We start from the raw sequence: 25408 nt of genomic DNA on the forward strand, positions 1-25408 counted from the left end.
AAACTGCTCCTCCACTTCCTCCATGTTTTTTTTTTCAGCACCGACACGCAGTGCTCCCATCGATGTCCTGAGGCCTGAAGCAGCAAAAAGGACCCACCACCCTGGGTCCACAGTCACCCCCCCTGCCACAGCAGGGCACACCAGCCTGCCAGACTCACTGTGTTGCCTGTGACTCCTCATCTTCTGAGCAGACTGGTTGCTGAGCAGGCTCCCACACAGAGGAAAAACAGGGAAAAAGCGCAGAACATCCCAGGGGAAAGGGCATGACGGGGACCCAGCACCACCAGGTATGTCTGCTCAACTGCTCACTCTGCTCAACTGGGAACCAGTTGACCAACTGGACCAGGAACAAGGCCTCAGAACCAGAGACAGAGGAAGTCTGTCCATCCACCTGCTGGAGATAGAAGATACTGAGGAGCTGAGCTGCTAGCAGGGAGCTATGTAGTGGTGCTCAGTTCTGTATTTTCTATCTCCACCTGCTGGTCGATGGACATAACTACCCATTCGTCCTGGAATAGTGGGCATGAACGTAATGGAAATGTAGTTCTTTGGATGAACTTATGGGGGTAGTTTGGAGGTTTGTCGGATAACTGGGTCAAGGTGGTTTGGTGTGATCTGTAGGTTATGGCAGGGACCTTGTCAGGTGTTATACAATATCAGAATACAAAGTGTAAATCATTTTCTACCTCACATTGACTGTGTACGATGTAATTAAGAATTCTAAACAAGTTATAAAATCATAGAATAAAAAAGCATAAGCACAAATCAGATGGGATATAAATCAGAACATTTAGGCAATGTCAGCAAGAGAAAGTGAGTATTAAGACACCAGAGAGGTCAGAACTCTTCACAGCTAGCCTCTGGTTCATACATGATATTGCTGATTTATACCTACTTTCTAGCTCAGGATTTTACAACTTGGGTCCCTGGAACTTCAACAATTCACCCTCACCCCTTTATCAACAGTGAATATTTATGAGATATGTCATACATCTGGTCTAAGAACTAAAATATGCAAAATTAACCAGTTTATCAGCAAACTAGATGGCCTGAGTTAAGGAAACCTGCCATTCACAAAACAAGCCCATTTCTGCCTCTTGTTCTCTAGCATTTTGCTTCTCCAACAGATTAAGCTCATTGATACATTTATTGGCTTTAAACTAGAAATCAGTGATGCAATTAGCTCACAAATTTAACAGAACTCAGATATCCACCCTGCTCATTTTCCTAAAGAAACTGGCTGACTTTCAAAAGGACAGCAGGTTGTGCCTAATTCAGGGCTTCCTACAAATCTATTTACAACCATGGATTATTCCTGGCTGATAATCCTTTCTTGCTAAACCTTAATAGGCATATTTACATTAGGCAGTGTGCACCTCTATTTAATTTGAATTTATTTCTTCTCATTTATATTCAGCCCCCTGGGCATTCTTCCAGTGTATTTTCTAGAACTAAAAGCAAGCACTTTATATGGCACAGAGAAAAATCTTCCAAAATTATCAGGTGGTAAAAAAGATATTGCAAGAAGGGTAGAAACAGATTTAAAGAACTATGTGATCACAAATAACTACAGAAGACTACCTGCACTGCTGCAAACTCTGCATGCACTTTTTACCAATGGGGTCGACACCAATAATCAAAGTAAAATTAAGCAGATTGTATGCATTAGGGACATTTTTATAGCTGGCCGCAGTATTTGCTTGCTTTTGGAACTCCCTTGATATGGTTATTTCCTTTAACGTTTACCATATATCTTGGCCCTTTTACCTTCTATGGTGGACATAAATTTAAGATTATTTTTCATATGATTTGGTTTTATTTCCTTTTGTAATCATATTGTGTATAATTTCTTCAGTTGCATTCTTTGTTATGTAATTCTATTTGCAATATTGAAAATAAAAATAAAAAAAGAGAAATGGAAAAAAGAGAAATGGAAAAAAGAATCAACAATTGCAAGAGAAAAATCACGAGTGGTGTACTTATAGGTCAAAAGGAGAATTTTTTTTTTTTAATAAGAGATCCTGTGGAAAAACTGGGAGCCAATATTCTTCCTGGAGGGAGTGGGGTAAATACAGTCAAATTGATCCACTTATTACATTTACAGCTAAGTTCTGAATGATTTGGAGGTGATGATTACTGGTCTGAGTGCCTTGTCGAATTGCATTGCATAGTCTAGGTTAGAGATTAAAAGTGAATGAGTGAGAATTCAAATGTTACTATTAAACTTTGCTTGTTTATATATGCCTCCTTTTCTATTTTTATTCCTTCCATCCTAATGAATTGTTGGAAATAAACTATGCATAAAGGAGCTGATGCCTGTGTCAGGGGACAAAACAAAAAAAGGAACGGGTCAGCTTGGGCCTGGGCTCCAGAGAAATGAAGTCCAACAGTGGCCAATCCAGGTCACAAGTAGAAACCCAAAAATAGTAGCAATATTCCATGCTACCAATCCCAGGACTTTCCCATGTTTTATCTCAATAGCAGATTGTATACGTTTCCTACAGGAACTTGTCCAAACCTTTTTTAAATCCAGGTACGCTAACCATTATTAGCGAATCCTCTGGCAATGAGTTCCAGAGCTTAACCATTCCTTTACTGAAAAAATATTTCCTCCTATTTGTTTTAAAAGTGTTTCCATGTAAAATTAATTGAGTGTCCCCGAGTCTTTATACTTTTTGAACGAGTAAAGAATTGATTCTCTACTACTTGTTCTATACCACTCAGGATTTTGTAGACCTCAATCATATCTCCCCCACCCAAGCCACCTCATTTTCAAGCTGAAGAGCCCTAATTCTCTTTAGCCTTTCCTCATATGAGGCACGTTTCATTATTTTGGTCAATCTTTGAGCCTTTTTTTAATGGAACTACAACTTCGAGATACAGTGACCAGATTTGAACGCAATACTCAAGGTGACTTGAGGTGACTGACTCCTCTCAAAAAACAGATGACATTTGGATGAGGCACCATAGGTGAACCAAACACGAGTCTCCTATAACAGACTAGACCGGTGACCAGTACCCGGACAGAATTATAGGCCACTCTTATGCACACCCTCCTGCAAAAAGGCCACAACTGCAGCAAGGACTCCAAAATGGGAGACCATGCTTAAAAGGTGCACCACACTCGTGCATACGCTGTAGTAGTAGAAGACGCTGCAGCAGGCACAGATGCAATGACTGGATCTGAACAACCCCTCTTTCAGGGTCTCGACCTCTCAATTGCCAGGTCGTAAGACCAAAGTTGGAGGTTTTCCTCCTTCTGCATCTGATCCTGGTAGAGAAGGTTGGGAGCTAAGGGAAAATGAAGCAGCACGTCCACCAGGAGCTAAATCAATTTTTGGGGTGGAGGTAGATATTGTCATTTTCCAATCATGTAAAATCTCTAATCAAGAAATTTCATACATTAAGGAAACTCAGAACAGTTCAAAACTACCTTGATGCTGATATGTTTAGACAGGCTCTAACCCTGTCTAGAATGGATTTTTGTAACATCATTTATTTGTAGCATTTATACCCCACTCTTTCCAACTTGATAGGTTCAGTGCAGCTTACAATGTATGGGTACAAAGTATCACAGCGATAACACAATGTATGGGTACAAAGTATCATAGATGTCATACAATATAAGGGTAAAAAGTATCATAAAGTATCATAAAGATAATACAATTGTATAGAGAAGGACAAGATGAAGAGATGTGGGGGAGAATTGAGGCGTGTATAATGTTAGTGGTGTGGATTATGGTCGTAAATTAAGTTGGGTCGTTAGGATAGGCTTGTTTGAAGAGGTGTGTTTTCAGCAGCTTTCGGAAGCGTAAATGTTCGTTTGTTGTTCGGATGAATCTTGGTATGGCGTTCCAAAGTTGGATGCCTATAACGGAGAAGTAGGAAAGCGTTTTGCAACTTATTCAAAATACGGCAGCAGGGCTGATTTTTTTCAGCCGACAGATTTACATCATTCACTCCTTTACTTCTGAGATTGCACTGGATCCCCTTTAAAACCAGGGCTATGTTTAAATGGTATACAATTACATTCAAGATTATTTATGGTGTTGCACCATTTTACCTATAAGAGCTGGTGCAGCTCTTGCATGGTAACCCTACTAACAGGAAAACCCGTGATCGCATATTGCTAAATTTCCCAGCAGTCCATTCTATAAGATCTAAGAAGTAGTTCAGTTCTTCTCTTCACTATTAAGACTGTTTCATGATGGAACTCTCTATCTTTAGAGATGCGTATGCTTAGGAATTATCAAGTATTTCATAGCGTCCTCAAAACATTTTTGTTTTACCAATAGCTGAGATAATTAAGTGCTTTTATTACTAGTTTCTCATAATTGTAATTATGTCTGTTTTCACCATGATAATATGTACTTCCTAAGGTTTTTGTCTCAGTGTTCCTGATTTGTGATCTGCAAAAACTGAATATTGGTATTTGCAGACAATAAGCCCTGCATAGCATAACCAAGAGACAGCTAAATTAGTTAGCAAGTTCTGTAGTTTAAGCTGGTTATTAAAGCCAATGGTTCCTAGGGTGAGATTTCCCATGATTTGCATAGACTCCTCTCTCCCCATGATGGATTGGCCACTTCAGAGTTTGGTTTTGCTTTAGGTGTAGCAACTGTATTAGCCATAGGAAGCCCAATACAGGCAATGTTTCCCATGATTTGGAAACCCGGAGGGTACATTGGTGGTGTTTCCACAATTGGCTACTCCTTTGCAACAAAGGGATGTTTTGAGTGGAATAGAGGCTCATACATGAGGTGTGACTGGGGGAGTTGGGGTTGAATCGAGCTGCAGGGAAGCAGCTCACTAACATCAGCACAGCACCTGAAGTTTCATTGCAAGGTATTTGGACTATGTTATTGAAAATGGGCATTGTCACTACTACTACTTATTTCTATAGTGCTACTAGACGTACGCAGCACTGTACACATAGAATCTAGTCAGGACAGACAAACAGGACAAATAAGGGATAAGAGAATTACTATGGTAGGAATGATAAAATAGATATGGTACTAAACAAGTGAATAGGAGTTCGAAGTTTAAAAGCAGCATAAAAAGGTGGGCGTTTAGCCCACATTTCAAGATGGCCAGAGATGGAGCTTGATGTACTGGCTCAGGAGTTCTATTCCAGGTGCTGTGGAGGACTTGCAGCCCATCTGCATATCCTCACAGCCTTCTCCATGGCGACTCTCAGGTCCACCCCGATCCACTCAGGGCCTCTGCTCCAGGAGCCTAGTACCTTCCAAAACAGACACACCCATTTCCAAATATTCATTAGACTCGTCCTTTGGTATCCATCATTTCTGAGCTAGCCCATAAGCAAGAAAATGTAGGAAAAGAATATCTTCAGCGGATTGAAGTAAAAACAACTCAATACTTTAGAACAAGATAAGCTTACCTTGCATAGGATATTAGAACAAATAGAAAAAAAAAATTTCCCCTGCTATTAGAGCAATCTCTCTTGGAGACTTGGAAAAAGTACCTTGTGGAAATACTGAATATATTAAGTACTAAAATTCCATCCATTAATAAAGTATTTTCTCCCACCAAAGTGGAGAAATCAGGAAATTCAAGGAGTTGAAGCGCTAGAAGTATCAACATTTTAAAATCATCTAGTGAAGAGGTTCAAGATAGACTGACTCTGCTGGTTAGTTGAGTTTTTGAACAGGACCTAAATTTGCTTACACACTTGTACTTCAAGAAGTCTATGACCATTTTATTTGGGACAGAGAATATGGATATATCCAGGTGTACCTCGTACTATGCAGGAAAGTTGTAAATTGTTTCTTTCCAGGAGACAAGAGACTTTGTTCTTGGGTGCTAAGTTTTTTTCTTCATTACCCCTGCAAATGTTTGATTTATTTATTCCAGTGTTAAACATCTTTTCTATCTATATCCCAGACCAATTAAAATCTTTTCTTGATCTAAAGAAAGTACCAGTTTCTTTGACTAATCCCAAACCTGTTTTGGAGTCTGAAAATTAATAAGTATACTGCATTGTTATTTTGATTTAATTATTTTCCTGTTGTAACTTCACTAATTATGCCTCCACTTCAACAATTTTGGTCAAATATGATTTGTAGTACTTTTTTCTATTTGTTCCTTTTCAAAGCAACTTTATTTGTTTATGCAATATCTCCTCTGAATGCAAGTAGATGCTTATAATATTTTTTTTTTTTAATTTCAATAAATATAAAATAAACAAAAGCCAATGATACCCTTTCCTGAAGGCCCATAAATTCAAGCATAAGAAATTTTTATGAAGCCACCCTGAAAACATATTCATACATCTATTCAATTTATTTATTTGTATCTTCTGATCTTCCAGGAAGAAAATTAGGGTATCAGTATAGAAATACAAATCTACATTAAGTTCTCTCAATTCCTAAGCCAACAAGGAGAAATTAGATCTTGCATGCTAAATTCCCTTGAATCTCTCCAGACCATTCCTGATGAGGGGTATAGGACCTCCTGCCAGCAGATGGGAAGGCAGAACTACCACGTGACTTTACCGCATTAGGTCCTGTGAAGCCCTAAGCCACTCTATATTTCAATATTGACAAAGCCCATGATGATAGTAGAGAACAACCCCCCCCCCCCCAACAAACCTGAGGAAAGAAGGAAATTATGAGTACACAAGAGAAGACTTTCACGTGTTCAGCCTTTTTATATTTTTAAATATCAATGAATCAAGAGCCCTGCAGAGTCCAGCTATCTGGCATACCTTACTTGCAGATGTAGAGTTAAGTAATCACAGGACCCCCCCCCCCCCCCCCCCGCCAAGTCAGTGAGGGCTTGGGTAGGGTCTGCAGATTAATGGAAAGAAAGTTAGCAGGAAATATCTAAATTTCCCCTCTCTTAACAGTTCCAGATCATGCTTGATGAGTGGGAAGTACCAAAGCAGTACTCAATGAGGGTGAGAAGCAGATAACCCCGAAGCCAGTTGTAGCTCCAAAGGCTACCTCTTGCCTTGTTTGTACATCCAATCTGTAATGCTTCCCAAAATAGTGAAGGGATAACCAAGTCACTGCCTTGGAAATGTCCATAAGAGGAATCAATGAGAGCTTGCCCCAGGACGAAGCCCGAGCTCTGGTGGAATGTACCTTCAGTTCGGCAAGCAACTGCGTTCCTGCAAGAAGGTAAGCCAAAGCAAGATCTCCTTAATCCACCTAGGAATGATTGCATTCAAAGTCACTTTGCCTTTCCATGAACCTCCAAACAGGACAGACGAGCATATCTGACTTCCGAGAGTCATCTATCCTCTGCAAAAAAACAGCTCAAGGCTCGACATACATCTAAAATGATAAAACGACTCCTCCATGTCTGCCCTGGGAAAAACTGGCAAGGTACTAGACTGATTCAAATAAAAGGGGGACACCGTTGGCAAAAAAAGATACTGGGTGCTAGAAGACCTTCTCTCAGAAGATAAGGAACAGCTCCCAACAAAGGGTCTGCAATTGCAAAATGTGCTGCACTGAAGAGATAGCCACCAAAAAGACCACCTTCAGAGAAAGATCCTTCAGCACTGCCTGACATAAGGCTTTGAGGTGTGCCTTGTTTAAGGCCAACAACAAGAGATTTAGATCCCAAGGAGGAACTACCCACCATGTCAGGGTGGCATGCCAGAGGTCTACCCCGAACTGGCCCCCAGTAGGCCACCACAGCTGCTAACTGAACCCTAAGATGACATGGTCAGTCCCTTATATTTCCTGAAGGAAATCCAAAATTTCACAAATTTCACCAACTGAAGCTTGAAGCAGAGCTAGACCCTAACCATTATACAAATCCTCAAAAATACGCCAGACTCTCACATGTGCCAATGAAGTAGACTTCTTCCAAGAGTTCAATAACCCTTCAACACCCCTGCCCACTCAAGGGTCAGGCCATAAGAGAATCAAGCCACGTCAGGCATGCTGATGGGAACCTGAAACAGCAGGCACTCTGACTTAGAACCAAATCAGATCTCTGTACCATGGGTGTCTTGTTCAATCTGGAGCCACACAGAATCACTTATCCCATTGGGCCTCTATTTGCTGGATCACCCGTTCTATCAACAAAGAGGAAACAAGTACAGCAGCTCCTGTCGACGCCAAGACTGGACCAGAGCATCTAACCCTGCAGACAATGGCTTCCTTCTGCAACTGAAGAAGCATGGAACTTGGAATTTTGTGCCATGCCATCAGGCCCACTACTGGGGTGCCCTGTCTTATGGATTATCACTTGAAAGGCTGCTCCTGACAGGGTTCACTCTCCTAGATACAAGAGATTTCTACTGAGGAAATCTGCCTTCACATTGGAAACTCTTGCCATATGTGATGCTGAAAGGAGGAGATTCTGCTCTGCCCAGTCCATTAGAGTGGTTGTCTCCAGCGTCAGAAGGTGACTTTCATGCCCCCCCCCCCATCAACAGGTCACCACCATCACATTGTCTGACAAGATTGTATACTTTGTTGAGAAGCAGAGGACGAAATGCAAACAGCACCAAACGGCTCTCATTTTTAAGTGATTGATGGACCACATAGCCTCCAATTTCGATTAGCAACACTATGTTACCTGATCCTGGTAAAAATCTCCAAACCTGAGGCTGACATCTGTTGTTACCGGGATCCAATCTGAGTATCCAGATCCATATCTTCTAGGTGGCTCCCGTCCAACCACCAGAGATGGCTGCACCGCACAGGCCTTTAGAGACAGAGGTGACAGTGAAACTTGTTCAACTGTGGTGACCGATGATAAAGCCTCCTGAATCGGATGCATATGGGCCCTCACCCATGGTACCATATCGATTGTAGTTACCACAGAGGCGAGAATTGCAAGATGTCCCAAGCTGCTGCTCTGAAAATATTGGAGGTGGTGAATCATCTGAGCCCAAATCTTCAAAATTCTGGCCTCTGAAAGACTTTGCCCACTAGGATATCAAACTAGACACCCAAATATTCCATATATGGAATAAGGAAACTCTGTATAGTTCACCACCCAATCTAGGATTTGAAGAAGCTGGACCACCTGGACAGAGACTTCTGCTCTTCTCAAAGGTCTTTGCTTGAATCAAACCAATTGTCCAGATATGGGTACACCACACTCCTCTTTTTGTAGTATGTGCAGCTGCCACCATCACTTTGGAAAAAACATTTTAGTGCAGTGGCCAATCTGAAGGCAAGTTCCGTGAATTGGTAATGCAAGAGCCTTGGATGATCCAGATGGATCGAGGATGTGTGGATATGCCTTCAACAGGTCCAAGGACATCAAACTCTCCATGATGAACTGCTACAATGAGCAACCGCAGTCTCTCCATGATGAACTGTTAAAATGACCAACCAGAGTGTCTCCATGCAAAAAGACGCTATCCTCTGCATCCTGTTGACTTCCATGAGGTCCAGAATTAGATGAAAGGCATCGTCCCTTCTTGGGTACCACTAAATCAATGGAATACCTGTCAGAACCTCCCTTCCAGAGGCACTGAAATGATTGAATCCAGTGCCTTCTGTCCGTCTAAGGTCTGATGCACAGTCAAGGCTTTGAGGGGAATTGGAGGGAGACGTCAGAAAGGCATCCATGAACAGATGCAAAATTCCTGGGAATACACTGAATGAAGGTCATCCAGGACCCAATGGGCCAAAGTTATTTGGGCCCATCTCCGGTAAAAGCTGTAAATCAATCTCTGATGGGAGAATGGGCCCAAATATCTTCATTGGAACATCGGGGGCTTCCCATCTGCCTTCATGGCCTCTGCAGTGGCCACACTAAAGGACTGATAAGACTGCCCCTAGCCCAGAATACTTTCTGCTGGAAACATGTCCCTCTAGCTAAACCACAAGAACCCAAACAGGCCCTATCCTCTAGAAGCCTAGGCATTTTAGACTCACCAAATCTTTACCTATTTTCTCCAAATCCTCCCTAAAGTGCAATTTTCTCCTGAACAGTGACAGACTTTGGAGGCTACATCAGCTGACCAGTCTCTGAGCTACAATACCTGTCTCTCAGCAACTGCCAAGGCTAGGTTCTTCGCTGAAGCCTAAACCAAGTCATACAGGGTTGTCTGCCAGGAACACAGTATCTATTTCAGACAGACAAGATCTCTGCAGATTCGCCTGGAGCATCTGGTAAGCACTCAGTATACCAAAAACAGACTTGAGCAACGTAACCCCCACAGCACTTCTTTTGAAAAGGATTTCCATGCAGTGGTCCCGAGGTTCCTTGAGCACCACTCTGCCCTCCAGCAGGATAGCAGTCAGCCACTGCCATAACCAAAGCATCCACCTTAGGCAAATGAAATTTCTCCAGATCCTCCAGAGGAAGCTAGTACAGCATAGCCACAGTCCTAACAACTCTCAGTGATGCATCAGGGGACTGACATTCAGCATCCACTAACTTTTTCATATCCTCATTTAGGGAAAAAGTTCTCAGTAGCTTATGAAAATCCTTTAACAAAGAGTCCTCTTCTCTAGACACCAGTGGCTGATTTTCAGTCAAGCCAAAAAGCTGCAAGACCTGAGAAGTTAAACAAGGCAGTTCTTGCCTGTGAAAAACACGAACTGCAAATGGATCCTCACTCAGAGAACCTTGGCGCCCTCCTCCTGAAAGTCATCTGGCCAGGTTGACTGTCTGCCCAACTCCTCCTTTAAGGGAGTGAGGGAGCTCAAGGCCTCATGATCCTCCCACTCCTGATTAGCCAAACACTGTTTCTTGGCCCCTGAGGGCTCCTTCAAAGTCCCCAACAATTCTAACAGGGCAGGAACAGGAAAGCCTATTTTTAAGCAAAATGCCTGATGTAACAGGACAAACACCGGGGAGAAGGGCACTGGAGAATCCTCAGAGTCATATCTTGTCAGCACTGGAGGATTCTCTGCAAGGCCTTGTTATGCCATGAGGGCTCCCAAAATAGCATCAGTTCTCTCCAAAATGAGATCCCCTGCTTCTCTTAGAGCCAACTCAACTGCACTAGAAGGACTCTCCGAAGTCAGCCACACACTGAGTGGGAAGAACTGGCAACTGCCCCCAGAGGTAAGACTTCCACAAAGCCAACTCTGTACATACACTGCAAAGGCTGCTAACCAGCAAAACATGATGTACAGAAGCAGCCCTACAGCGGTGCAGCTTTTCTGCCATGATGCTAAAGTCGTGAATTTAATGGAACCCAGCCAAAGGCCTCCCTCCACTGGAAAAACAGCTAGAATTCAGTCCCTCCAACTGAGCTGCACAAAGATTTTTGCTTACAAATATACCAGCACATTATCCTACAAACCAAGTGCATGAAGAAGACAGAACAGCAACCTGTCACAGTACTGAAGATTATAACGAAGGCTGCCAACAGATCTAATTGTATCCACAGAAAATCCCTGTTGGCATGCTTCCAAATCCCATCCACCATGGTCTGTAGCCTTCCCAAAACCCAGACTAAGCAGAGTGCAGTGGCTGAACTTCCTTGAGGAACTATAAAAGCTGACTTAAGACCACCTTTTCCATCACCTTAATTAAACACAAGGTGGTTTGGTATTGGTCTATAAGCAGCCAGGTTCACCCAATTATCCATTTACTACTACTACTTAACATTTCTAGAGCGCTACTAGGGTTACGCAGCGCTGTACAGTTTAACAAAGAAGGACAGTCCCTGCTCAAAGGAGCTTACAATCTAAAGGACGAAATATCAAGTTGGGGCAGTCTATATTTCCTGGATAGAGGTATAGTGGTTAGGTGCCGAAGGCGACATTGAAGAGGTGGGCTTTGAGTAAGGATTTGAAGATGGGCAGGGAGGGGGCCTGGCGTATGGGCTCAGGGAGTTTATTCCAAGCATGGGGTGAGGCGAGGCAGAAAGGGCGGAGCCTGGAGTTGGCGGTGGTGGAGAAGGGTACTGAAAGGAGGGATTTGTCCTTCTTAAACTATAAGGAAATCACTCTCTAAGAAATGGGGAATAAACCCTTCCATTGAAAATTCTGCACAATTTCTGAATTGATGAGACATTCAGAAGTATTTAATTTTAAGAAAAATTTGTATATACAACCATCTATCCACATATTGGGACTGGAGCAAAGTACAATTAAGCCAATGAATAATAGATTCATTCTACAATACTTATGACAACATTAAAAAATTAACACAATGCAACATCAAACAAAAATAAAAGTGACAACTGTCAAAAAACTCACTGTCACAGATAGCCCACTCAATCACAGGCAGGTCACTAATTTCTCAAAAACCCAGATAGGAGGAGAATACTCTAATAAGCAGCTCCATGACTTTGGAACAACTTATCTGGAGATATTAAAGTTCATTACCGAGCGGGGATCAGTCTACCTTCTCTCACTGAAGGCAGGGACGGATCACAAATTTGTGTGCCCCGGCACATAGGGGCCCCCCCCCCCCTCTTCCCAGCCACAACTGCCAAGTTCCATTACACAAGAACACACAATACATGCAACTGTGCAAGTGTTAAGTTTATACAAGTACGCATATAACATACTACAAATCATTTCTATAGCGCGCTACTAGACATACACATTATATGCAGGTACTTTCTCTGTGGGCTCACAACAATCTGTTTACTAAGCTGTGCTATAGGCGCACACACTTTTTAGCGCGCGCTAAAGATTAGTGCGCACTAACGATAGAGACAACCATTATATTCCTATGGGTGTCTCTGGCATTAGCGCACGCTAAAAAAGTGTGTGTGCCTACAGCATGGCTAAGTTTTGTACTTGGGGCAATGGAGAGTTAAGTGACTTGCCCAAGGTGACAAAGAGCTGCAGTGGGACCCCCCGAGGTCACCACCGCCACTCCCCCCTTCACCCGCCCCCCTCCATCCGCCACTGGGCCGGGCCCCCTGCAATGAAATCACAGCGCCTCTCACCTCCGTGTGAAAACGCTGCAGGCAGCAGGGGTCGCCTCCCTTCAGCCCTCCTTCCCCTCCTTGTGTCCTGCCCTCGCGGAAGTTACATCAGACGAGGGCAGGACACAGGGAGGGAAGGAAGCCTGAAGGGAGGCGATCTGCTGCCCTGCTGCCTGCAGCGCTTTCACATGGAGGTGAAAGGCTCTGTGATTTCAATGCAGGGGGCCCGGCCCAGTGGCAGATGGTTGATGACGGAGGGCGGGTGGGACTGCGGCGCCGGGCCCCTCCTTGGAGGCCTGGGCCCGGGGAATTTTGTCCCCCCTGCCCCCCCTCTCGGCGGCTATGAGCAAGTTCACTTTCAATAGATGTGAAAGTGAATTCAGTTGTCCCCGTTTCATCCTTGTAAGCAGCTTTTTTTAAAATTCCATCCTATACGCAAGAATGATTCTTCCTCACAATTTGTCACCAGCAAGGTTAAAATCAGTTTCAGAGCTATATACATGCTAGGGAAAGTACATTGCCATCCATATTTCAGCAATGTATCCATCAGTTTGTGTAGCAGCAATCTACCATCCGACTTCTGTTCATGATACCCAGTGATGAATGCTCTCAGCTTATCACCCCATCACCCAGGATGCTGTCCAGATCAGACAGACACATTTCAGAGGTGCTCAGCCTTGTGGAAGATTGAAGGAGCAGGCTGCCTCTGTAGAGAAACACACTGAACAATGTACACAGATACTTGTAAGCATCAAGACAGCACCAGAGAGAGTTGATCAAGTTGTCAACAGTCACACTAAAGACTCAATTCTATAAATGGCACCCAAATTTGGACACCAATAAAATGTAGCTCTAAGCGCTATTCTATAAACAGCACTCAAGAGTTCAGCATAGTTTACAGAATAGCATTTGGTGCCAGAATCTGTGCCCAATTTTGGGTGCGAGGATTTATACCAACTGAAATCTGGTGTAAATTCTCGAGTCTCAATTTGGCATGGATCTCTTATTGTGTAACACTGCATGCAAATTCCAGAACACCCCTGATCTGCCTATGCCCCTTCCCTTGGCCACACCCCCTTTTCAGAGAGCTACATGTAAAATTACACCCAAATTGCCAATCAGCACAAATTAGCACACAATTGCTAACTGGCTCATTTATTAAATTGAAAGTGCAAACTGGGTGCACGCCCATATTTGCATGCAAAATTTTGAGCACCATATATAGAATTAGGGTATAAAATGTCTATCTGAAACGCCTTTGAGAGTAAAGGATGAATTTTCATCAGTTTCATCAGCAAAATGCTTGCATTTCCGGCTCCGGTAATATCCTTTTTGTAGGATCAACACCAAGCACATTTAGAGCGTTGCAAAGCTGGTTGAACAAAATCTCTTTGCCCATCCAGGTAAGCCAGCAGTGACTGGAGGGCTCCCAACACATGCGGCAAGATCAATGTCACTTTTCTGCAGTACAGTTACATTGCACTACAGAGTTGCACGGGGGTCCTAAATCTTACCCGTCGTGGGAGAAGCCAGCATTCGTAGTGCACTGGTCCCTCTCACATGCCAGGACACCATCCTGATACCCTAGGGGGCACTGCAGCGGACTTCACAAATAGCTCCCAGGTGCATAGCTCCCTTACCTTGTGTGCTGAGCCCCCCAAAAACTTCCTAAAACCCACTACCCACAACTGTACAACACTACCATAGCCCTAAGGGGTGAAAGGGGGCACCTACATGTGGGTACAGTGGGTTTCTGGTGGGTTTTGAAGGGCTCACATTTACCACCACAAGTGTAACAGGTAGGGGGGGATGGGCCTGGGTCCGCCTGCCTGAAGTGCACTGCACCCACTAAAACTGCTGCAGGGACCTACATACTGCTGTCAGGGAGCTGGGTATGACATTTGAGGCTGGCATAGAGACTAGCAAAAATATTTTTAAAGTTTTTTTTTTTAGGGTGGGAGGGGATTAGTGACCACTGGGGGAGTAAGGGGAGGTCATTCCCGATTTCCTCCAGTGGGCATCTGGTCAGTTTGGGCACCTTTTTGAGGCTTGGTCGCAAGAAAAAAATGGACCAAGTAAAGTCGGCCAAGTGCCCGTCAGAGACTCCCTTCTTTTTTCCATTATCGGCCAAGGATGCCCATGTGTTAAGCACGCCCCAGTCCCGCCTTCCCTATGCTTCCGATGCCCCGGGAACTTTGGTCGTCCCCGCGACGGAAAGCAGTTGAGGGTGCCCAGAATCGGCTTTCGATTATGTCGATTTGGGCGACCCTGGGAGAAGGACGCCCATCTCCCGATTTGTGTCGAAAAATGGGCACCCTTCTCTTTTGAAAATGAGCCCACATAGCTGCTATCCATATGCAACTTAGGTGCATTACTAAGTACGACTCTGTTTCGGAAGCTATTTAAGCAAAACTTGCAGACTCTCTTAAAAAGTACACTATCCGCCTTATTTTCGAAAGAGAAAGACACCCATATTTCGACCCAAATCGGGAGATGGGCGTCTTTCTCCCGTAGGCGCCCAAATCGGTATAATCGAAAGCCGATTTTGGGCGTCTTCAACTGCAATCTGTCACGGAAACGGCCAAAGTTATTGGGGGTGTCGGAGGCGTGGTGAAGGCGGGACTGGGGCTTGTTTATCGACCGAGAGAGCGTCCTTGGACGATAATCGAAAAAAGAAAGGCGTTTTTAGCGTGAATTTGGGTCACTTTTTTTGGACCATTTTTTTTCACGAACAAGTCCCAAAAAAGTGCCCTAAACGACCAGATGACCACCGGAGGGAATCAGGGATGACCACCCCTGACTCCCCCAGTGGTCACTAACCCCCTCCCACCCAAAAAAAACAACTTTAAAAACTTTTTTTTTCCAGCCTGTATGCCAGCCTCAAATGTCATACCCAGCTCCATCACAGCAGTATGCAGGTCCCTGGAGCAGTTGTTAGTGGGTGCAGTGGACTTCAGGCAGGTGGACCCAGGCCCATCCCCCCCTACCTGTCACACTTGTGGTGGTAAATGGGAGCGCTCCAAACTGCCCCCAAAACCCACTGTACCCACATCTAGGTGCCCCCCTTCAGCCATAAGTGCTATGGTAATGGTGTAGAGTTGTGGGGAGTGGGTTTTGGGGAATATTACACATCCCCACAAGAATTGAACCCATCCCCACCCATCTACACAATAATTTAATGGTAAATTAAAAAAAAATTCCGGTCAGCTCTCAGTCTCTCTCCGGGTTCGAGCCGCAGCACTGTGGGCAAGGAAGGAACAGAAGTTGAACTTTGAGCACTCTGGTGCGTACATGTAAGATTTGTCTCTGATTCACTGGCACTGTGTGCTGAGAGGTTGCCACATGCACACGCCAGTAGGTCAAGTGACATCTTATGCTTCTGCCTGTGTCAGAGCTGAGGTCTGCGCATCAGCCCGGGATCAGACAGGATTAATAGTAACATAGTAAGTGACAGCATATAAAAACCTGAACGGTCCAGTCTGCCCACCAGTCACGCTCATTATCAATTCATAATTAAATCAACAGTGAACGTGATATTATATACTTGATTATGGACTTTCTTTGGTGTTTCTGGGACGTAGACCATACAAGTCTGCCTGACCCTATCAATATGTTCCAACTACTGGAGTTGTCGTCGAAGCCCACTACATCCTATTTGTCTTCTCATTTGCTGGAAACAGACCGTAAAAGTCTGTCCAGCACTGTCTTCATGTTCCAGCAACTAAGGTTGCAGTCTAAGCCCTCTCCAGTCCATCCTAAATCAGACTGCCATATACGAGACACAGACCATACAAGTCTGCCCGGTATTGGCCCTAGTTCATCATAGCTAGAGTCACCATCTAAGCGTCACTCGACACATCCACACATATGCAGCCATTTAAGTTTAGGAGTTTTATTTTTATAAACTTCCATTTTCTAATTAGAGATCCTCTGTGTTTATCCCTTGCCTTTTTGAATTCTGTCACCATTTGTGTCTCAACCCCTCCTTAATGGAGACTGCTGTGCTGTTAAAGCAAGGAAGAGGAGGAGGAGACAGCACTCAAAGAACTTGGTACTTGGTAAGTGAGAGGCTGGCACAAGTGCAGCATACAGTTGCACGGGAACAGCTTCTGTTCCCATGGGAACCCTGCAGGAACAGCTTCTTTCCCCACAGGAACCCAGTTCCCATGCAAGTCTCTACACTGCACTGAATCAAGCCAGAATGGTGTTCCAGAAATTTGCCAGGAAAGCCATTTCTAGGGTGGTTAGCTGTCTACAGGTTCCATCAGCTTCTCTTTGCATGTCGTGCTTTTCAGCTACATGTTCTGAAATAGTCAGACAAAGCACTATTTGCAAACACTCTACTGGGGAGTTTACTGTCCTTGCTGACTCACTGCAGGCCAGACAGGAGCCCCGCAATCCATAACATGATGGTCATTCTCACCAACAAGAAATCCACAGCCACTATTTTTGCTATATTTAATTGTTTAATAAGCAGCTTGTTTTTTTCACCGTCAGAAAATACATATCAATCATAAAATATATAAGAATGGTAGTGTCAAATACAGAATAATATAGTTAAATGTATGCAGGGTAATAAGATGTGATTGAGCTAGTAGAATAATCTGGTAGCAAGTTAATACCCCGGCAGTTTCTGATCACCAACACAATCTTTTTTCATTCTGCCTTACTTATCACACCAGCATTTACTTATTTATAAAATTCTTATGTCCCACCTATTTCCAAACCTAGGCAGTGAACAATTTTAATATAAATTAACCTAAATGGTTCAATAACAATACAATTATCAAAGTAATCCAGACACTTTTCAAATTGGACCTCTCCAACTTGGGCAAATACTTGCTGAAAGAATAACCTTGGCAACGCCAGAGGCAAGAGCAAGTAGGCATTGTTCCTGTTGGTGCACTTTTTGGGATACACGGGATACACCCAACTACAAAGAAACTTTTGGGAGAGGGGAGTAATATTGGGGTGGGGGGCACTACCAGGGATTGGCAACCTTGGGGGGGGGCAGTGGTGTGGTGAGGGATTGCCAAGAGCTACCTTGTCAGAGTGGGTTAGGTTATGTCATGCCACGCCACATCAGGGTGGCTATTGGACTATAGGATCGATGCAGAAAGCTACCAGGTCGGGTCTCCTTGAACAGGCCACCTCAGACCTGGCAGTATATTTCTTGTGTGTTGCTCACATTGTATGCTGTCAAAAAATTATTTGCACTGTATCTGTTTATCTAATAATCCCCTTAACATACATTTTACTATGCTGTATGCCAATGTCTATTGCAGGTGTAAATTTCTGCTTAGAATCCCTTTCTGCATCATTTGCCCAGTAACATGGGCACGTACCTTATATTAACCATGTACTTCTGCCCACGGTAGCTTTCTACATCAGCCCCTTAGGAAAATGGCTTGGAAAAACTGTCCTCCCATAATGTTCCTATAAAAACAAAAATTTGCTATATTGCAGATAATAGATGCATTTATAGTGCCAACTGCAAGATGAAATGAAATCTTTCTTCCAGATATCGTGCTTTGCTCAATCAGGCTTAACATGTTGGCTTAATTGTATTTGTATTCATGTACTTTAATATTGTAAGAGTTGCCAAATAAAACAAATTGAAAGTTAAAAGGAAGATTAAATGACATGTGGATAATATGAACAAGATGAAATTAGTACAGATGTATGGAAATTTGAGAGCAGCGGTGCACCATTGTCAAGGTTTCAACATTATTTTAAGTTATGAAATTTTCTATAGTAGGTAAGCTATGAGGTGGCAATTAAATAGCAACATTGACAGATAAAATGCAGCTTGGAAAACATCATAAGTAGAAATAATAAAAGTGGTATTTTTTCTGTTTTTACCTCTGTTGGTTTGTAGCAGTCTACCAGGGATTCCTTGAAGAAAGATATGAAATGGTTAGTCTTCATCAAAAAGCCATGTTGATTTTGACAGCAAACAAAGCAGGAAAATATTTTTCAGACACTGCCTTACAAATGCAACTGTAGGAAATCAAACACAGAAGCTGGTGTCTTCATCAGCAACTTTATTTACCTAGCAACCATGAGCTTCCAAATTCCTTACTCCAATAAAGCTCCAGAGTTGGGAGCATTGTAACCATGCATTCAAGTGTACAGCATGTAAAATTAACTTGGTTCTTCATTAGTCTACAAACAGGTCTGGTTTTCATAACTAAATTATGCAAGTTACACTCAAGTTGTAAACCAAGTTAATATAAAGAGGATCTGAGAACATATGAAATCCACAAGATCCGTACAGTCTGCCCATCTTCTATTTCTGATGGAACTGCACACTGAAGTTTTACCTCCCCCATCCTCACAAGCACATCCTCCAAGCTGTCCTGTACTTCCTAGAATTCTGTTATTGTTTTACCCAGCACCAGCACAAAACTGTTCCACAAATCCATCAGAAAAAAAAAATAAATAAAAGTTCATCATAGTATACCCACTTTACGTCAATCATGTCCTAATGCTTGGGAACTCTTTTCCATTTAAAATGCCTTCTTCATTTACACTTTTGAAGTATTTCAACAAATCACATCCCCCTCTCTATTAGGATACAGATATTTAGATCCTAAAATCTAAATTCCATAAGGCTTACAGGGATGAGTATCATTTTGGTAACTCCTCAGGAGTCTTTGGACGCATGGCCATCACTGAGCCCGGTGCAGATACTGCCATAGTGTACTGTCACTTTAAAACTTTGAGGTAGTGCCTGTACTGCACATGCACTGGTGCCTTCCTGTCTGATGTGGGAGCACAGGACCAGTAGTATAATAGTAAAGCTAAGACAACTGCCAGGAGAGGCAGGAGGGAAGTGAGAATATATGTCCTGCTGTCCTCAGAGAACACCTGCTACAGGTAAGTAACTGCTTGTTTTGAGGACAAGCAGGCATAATATTCTCACACGTGGGACTCACTAGCTGCCAGGCTCACAATGTTAATAATGAACTTGGTAAATGAAGTGAGGCAGCTTGGGCAGAGAAGTTATATTTGTTAATTTGGTGTTTAAATTTGGTTCAGTTCTGCAAGTGATGGAAGAATGCCATCTGGTTTTAATTGCTCAAGAAGTCTAGCTTTTGCTAGACTAAGAGGTTAGAAAGGTCAGAGAGAAGTAATTATTTACCACATCTGGATACCATTATGAGTAAGGCATACTGGACAGTTTTGCAGGCAGATTAAAGGATTAGGCTAATGCTGTCTAGAAGAAGATAGAGTAGATATAGATATTCTAGATGAGTTAGATTTTGTCTTATAAGGAATTCTGATTTCTGCTTATTTTAGAATATGTTTTATTCTGTGTAATTAATAAGTTCTATTTCTATGTAGAATATCTTTTCAATCCAGTGTCCTGACTTTTCAAGTGGAGCTTTGTCTGTAGTTTTAAGAGGTCATCATCTGGTTTGAATTATCCACAGTCCTAGCGAGTTCTGTGTAGGAAGCTAATAGGTGAAAGAGGTCAGGGAAAGTCTTGATTAATTATAGCTAAGTGAAGGACTGGTTTTCTGAAAGTAATAATAAATTTATGTGTGCCATTGAGCAAGATTGGCCCCTTAGCCCCTCAATGAACCTAAGTTATGAAGTTAGCTGGAAATTTAATCATAATAAAATGCAAGAGATAGGTGCCACAATGTCTAGTGTGAGAGGCCCCAGGTCATAGGTCAGTTTGGGAAATATCAAACCTATGTAACTGATATTTTTAAGTAATGTGTAAGTAATAATTAGTTCAAGGCAGGGTAATCAATCTATTCTTTACCATCTGGTGAGAAAGGGGGGCTAGAGAGGTGTAAGACCCTATATAACTGGGAGCAAAGCAGCTTACGTTAGAAGAGAGACAACAGAAGGAGAGAAGGAGCTGAGACAGAAGCCATAAGATCCAGAGAGCTGAGAAAGAGAAGAAGAGACCTAGTGCTGATGTCCTACTTTGTTTGCTGGCAAATAAAGAAGATTTCTCTCTCATTCTGGTGTGTGGTGTTTGACTCCTGAAGTACCACAGATTCTGCTAACAATAGTGGTAATTCCTGCAACAATTCGTTAATAATGAACTTGGTAAATGAAGTAGAAAGTAAGCCTTGCAGAAAAAAAAAAAGAGCTGGAGGGTGAAGTAGTAAAAAGATTTTGCAGGACTGCATCCCCATACTGGCTATCCCACCTGGAATGCTGCTCCAGAGAGTGAGCAGTGAAGGTGAGGGTAGAAGACCGTGTTGTCGCCTTGCAAATTTCTTCAATGGAGGCAGAGCAGAAATAGGCTACTGAAGCTGCCATGGCTCTTACATTGTGAGCAGCAACACAACCATGAAGGGTCAGCCCAGCCTAAGCATATGTGTAGGAGATACAGTCAGGCAGCCACGTTGAAACAGTACATTTGGTGATGGGAATCCCTAATGTGTTAGTATCGAAGGATACAAAAAGCTGGGAGGACTTCCTCCAGATAACACACTAGAGCATGTTTGCAGTCTAAGGTATGCAGTGCTGCTTCTTTAGGATGAGAGAGTGTGGCTTTGGGAATAAAACAGGAAGCCAAACGGACTGATTGATGTGGAACTCCGATACCACTTAAGGGAGGAATCTGGAATGGGTTCGAAGGACAATCTTGTCATGGTAGAACCAGCAGGGTGGGTCTGCCACAAGGACTTGAAGTTCACTTACTCTTCTGGCAGAAATAAGTGCTACAAAGAATACCTTATATGTGAGGAACTTCAGAGAACAGGAATGAAGTGGTTAAAATGGAGGTTTCACGAGAGCTGCAAGGATGACACTGCGATCCCATGCTACCTTTGATAGTTTGAAAGAGTCATACCAAACCTAAAGGGAAGAATGGAAACTGGCTTATCAACTCTAGAGTGAAAAGCACTAATGACACTCAAGTATACTCTGAGAGTTAGTTTTGAGGCTAGAAAGATTGAGGAAGTACTCCATAAGGGTAGGAAGAGAGCACCTAACAGGATCAAGTGTTCTGGCTGTACACCAGAGACAAAATCTTCTCCACTTGAAACGGTAATATTTCTGTGTAGAAAGTTCCCTAGAGGCTAGGAGTATTCTAGAGACTCCATCTGGAAGGGTTAAGGAATGTAAGTCTATGTCATCAAAAACCAAGCTGTCAAGGCCAGCGAGTGAAGGTCTGGATGGAGTAGGAACCCCTTGTTCTGTGTTATTAGGGTTGGAAAAGGATCTCACCTCCATTGTTCCTTGGATGATAACTCTAAGAGGGAACTAAATTTGACATGGCCAGTAGGGCGCCATTAGAAACACGGTGCCTTGGTCTTGACATAGTATGTGTTTTCCCAATGAGAGGCAGTGGGGGAAGGCATATAGAAGATCTGTTCCCCAATGGAGCAGGAAGACATCTGGGGATACATGGTTGGGAGCATAGATTCTGGACAAAAGCGGGGAAGCTTGTTCTTCTGAGGAGAAGCAAACAGATATATCCCTGGGGTTCCCCACTGCTGGAATACTTAACAAGCCACAGGCATGCTGAGGGATCATTCGTGAGGCTGAAGAACTCTACTCAATTTGTCTACCACAGCATTCTGTTTGCCAGCTAGATAAACTCCTCTTATAGAGATGTTTCAAGAAGCTGCCCAAGTCCATATTTGGATTGCTTGTCAACAGAGATAGAAAAAAATCCCTGTTCCTCCTCATTTGTTCAGATAACACATCGCTACCTGGCTGTCTGTGCAAATGAGAATTATCTGACTGAGAATGCAATCTTGGAAAGTTTTGAGGGCATTCCAGATTGCTCCCAATTCTAGGAGATTGATATGTTGCAATTTTTCCTGTGGGGACCAAGAACCCTATGTATGGAGACCATCTAGATAAGCACACCAATCTACCATGGAGGCGTCCATGATGAGGACTGTGATATGGAAGGAGCTCAAATGAAAGTCCTCGAGCATCCACCACTGTAGAGTGGTGTAGCTGTGGAGTAACTCGAACATGGGACGAGAACAACCCCGTAGCTTAAGACCACTGAGAGGAAAGTGCCCACTGAGGTATTCAGAAGTAGAGCTAAGCCAATGGTGTTACATGGACAGAGTACACTTCAAAGCAGATGTCGCAACTAAGGAATGATAAGGTAACTTGTTTTTCAAAAACTCTTTGCATTTCTGTACCCCGTACATTATATCATCAATTTTCTTTGCAGCAACTTGAACTGTTAGTGGAATCTCCCAGTTTTTGATTAGAGTATTCCTCATGACTGTATGAGGTGGAACAGCGATTCCTTCTCTAGCAGGAGAGTTATAATCTAGATCAAAGAGTTCTGAACGAGGTTCTTCCATCTCTAATCTGAAAGGTATAGCTTGGGCCATCCCATGGACAAAGCCGGAAAGGATATTCTTTCTAGAGGAGACTTATGTCTCTCAGGTAACAGAAAAGAGTCAGCCAGGATAACATAGGACTCCTCAGCTGAGAGGTCCTGTGGATCCTGCTCCATTTCCCAGGAGAGGTCAGAGTCAGACTCTTCAAAGTATTGCTCTTGGGAAGTACATGGAAGAGTGTGTTGACTAGAGCGTTGGCTCTGTGTGGAAGTACATAGAGGCAGATGAATCTCTGAAGCTGCAGAAAGCTCCTCTGCTGATGTCAATGCATGTGTCGGTCAGGTACTTGTGACCTGGCTTGGCCACTGTTTGGAAAACTGGACACTGGCCTAGATGGACTATAGAGTAGCCATACTGGGTCAGACCTAATGTTCTTATGGGTTCATGGTGCACTCAATGATCGAGGCTGAGCCGGTGTGCAGGACCTCTCCTGTCAGACTCTCTCCAATGTATTTAGGAGCTGGGCTAAGGCTGGCACAAGCACCCTGTAAGCCTGTATAGACTGCGTATGCAGTAGCCCTGACAGCTCATCCTCGAGAATTGCCCAAATTTCCTCATCTATAGTAGGCATCTGTACCAGCTAAGAAAGCAGTGTGGAAGCAACCTGAGTTATGGCCTGTGCAGGCATAGGAGATCTAGGACCTTGAAGGTTCTCTGAGAAATTGTAGAAAAGGAGAGTAGTCACTGCGGCATGGAAGCTTCTTCTGCATCGAGGATGTTGATCCAGGAGAGGTGTTGACAGAGTGCCTGAAGGGAGAACAGAACAATGGCAATGCTTCTTAGGTTTCTTACACTGCAGGTCCCTCAAGGCACACAGCACTGATGAAAACATGGAGTCTTTATGCAGTGGCAGTACCGAGTGATGTCAGACCTTCTCAATGTTGCGTCTGCACACCTAATGCCAATGCAGGTTCCACATCTAGTGCCAAATCCCCTGCCATGCTCAATGCTGAACCAAAAAAAAATTTTAACGCTGGATTCTGCGGGCTTTTTTTGTCCTTGACTGCATGTGTTGACAGAGGCCATACTGTATGTCCCGGTGCTCCGGACGCAAGCACTGAATTCACCAGTTATAGGGGGTTTGTGCCAAGATGATCCCTATTGCATCGAGTACACTTTTTAAACCCACTCTGCACCCTCACTGACATGGAGGGGAAAAATAGCAGATGCAAGGTCCAAAGGCTCAATGGCCCAGGGAGTTCAAGTAGTTCCTTTCACAAAAACGGTTAATGCTTCCCGGCCAAAAGGGCTCAGAGGCCCCAAGGGCAAAAAAAAAAAAGAAAAACTGAAAAGTAATTTGAAAAATTAATAAATTGATTAAAATTAAAGAAAAAGGAAAGTATGAGGAAAAAATATCCTGAAAGAGGGAAGGCACCAAAACAAAAAAGCTTGATGCGCTGAGGACAGATTAGAAACCCAACCTCTCTGCTCAGTGGAAAATGCTAGACTGCTGGTCCCATGCTCGAACATCGGGCAAAAAGGCACCCGCGCATGCATGGTGGGAGCGCTTGCCTCAAGTTTTAAAGTGACAGTGCACTATGGCAGTACCTTCACCAGGCTCCATGGATGACATCACCCACGTGTGAGAACATTATACCTGCTTGTCCTCCGAAAACAAGTTATTCCACAATTTTGGACCTTGTACTCCAAAAAGGATCTTGAGTAATATCTATCCCCATTGTTCTGCTGCACTGTTTTGTGACCAGAACACAATCACCTGCTGAAATCTTGCCAGTTGGGTGCACATCAGTACCCCACTTCTCATCTATTGTTGTCTTTAGTTTCACTGCACCACATGCACGATGGCAGCTAAGGTTTAAGGCAAAAAACATAGTAAACATAGTAGATGACGGCAGAAAAAGACCTGCACGGTCCATCCAGTCTGCCCAAGAAGATAAATTCATATGTGCTACTTTTTTATTTGTACTGTCTTCAGTGCACAGACCGTATAAGTCTGGCCAGCCCTATCCCCGCCTCCCTCCACCAGCTCTGGCACAGACCGTATAAGTCTTCCCAGCACTATCCCTGCCTCCCACCACCGTATAAGTCTGCCCAGCACTTAAACTAGACACTCTTGGCCACTCCAAGCTCTTTCAAATCTTTTCTTCATCTATTGTATTCACTCTGCTATCCATCTTACTAACCTGCAAAAAGACAACCTTTCCTATTAATTTCTCTGCAATACGACTCATAAAAAAAATACAGAAAATTCAGAACTGATCCATGAAGCATTCCATTCCAA

At 43.4% G+C, this 25408-nt stretch overlaps 1 protein-coding gene across 3 annotated transcripts in view; it reads right to left on the minus strand.

The window, feature by feature from the left end:
• The window catches only part of PPP1R14C (protein phosphatase 1 regulatory inhibitor subunit 14C), a 92297-nt gene that overhangs the window by 20707 nt on the left and 46182 nt on the right, over positions 1–25408 (minus strand). For 2 of the 3 annotated variants that reach the window (XR_003941325.1, XM_030195512.1), the window contains exon 3: positions 18692–18724. Coding sequence is in view for 2 of the 3 variants with exons in the window: in XM_030195512.1 (XP_030051372.1) it covers positions 18692–18724 (33 nt within the window). In the remaining variant the exon portion in view is untranslated. Of the gene's footprint in view, positions 1–18174; positions 18266–18691; positions 18725–25408 lie in introns of all 3 variants that reach the window. The other variant, XM_030195513.1, reaches the window with a different exon arrangement.

Source organism: Microcaecilia unicolor, chromosome 3 (assembly GCF_901765095.1).
Source record: "Microcaecilia unicolor chromosome 3, aMicUni1.1, whole genome shotgun sequence".
Taxonomy (NCBI): domain Eukaryota; kingdom Metazoa; phylum Chordata; class Amphibia; order Gymnophiona; family Siphonopidae; genus Microcaecilia; species Microcaecilia unicolor.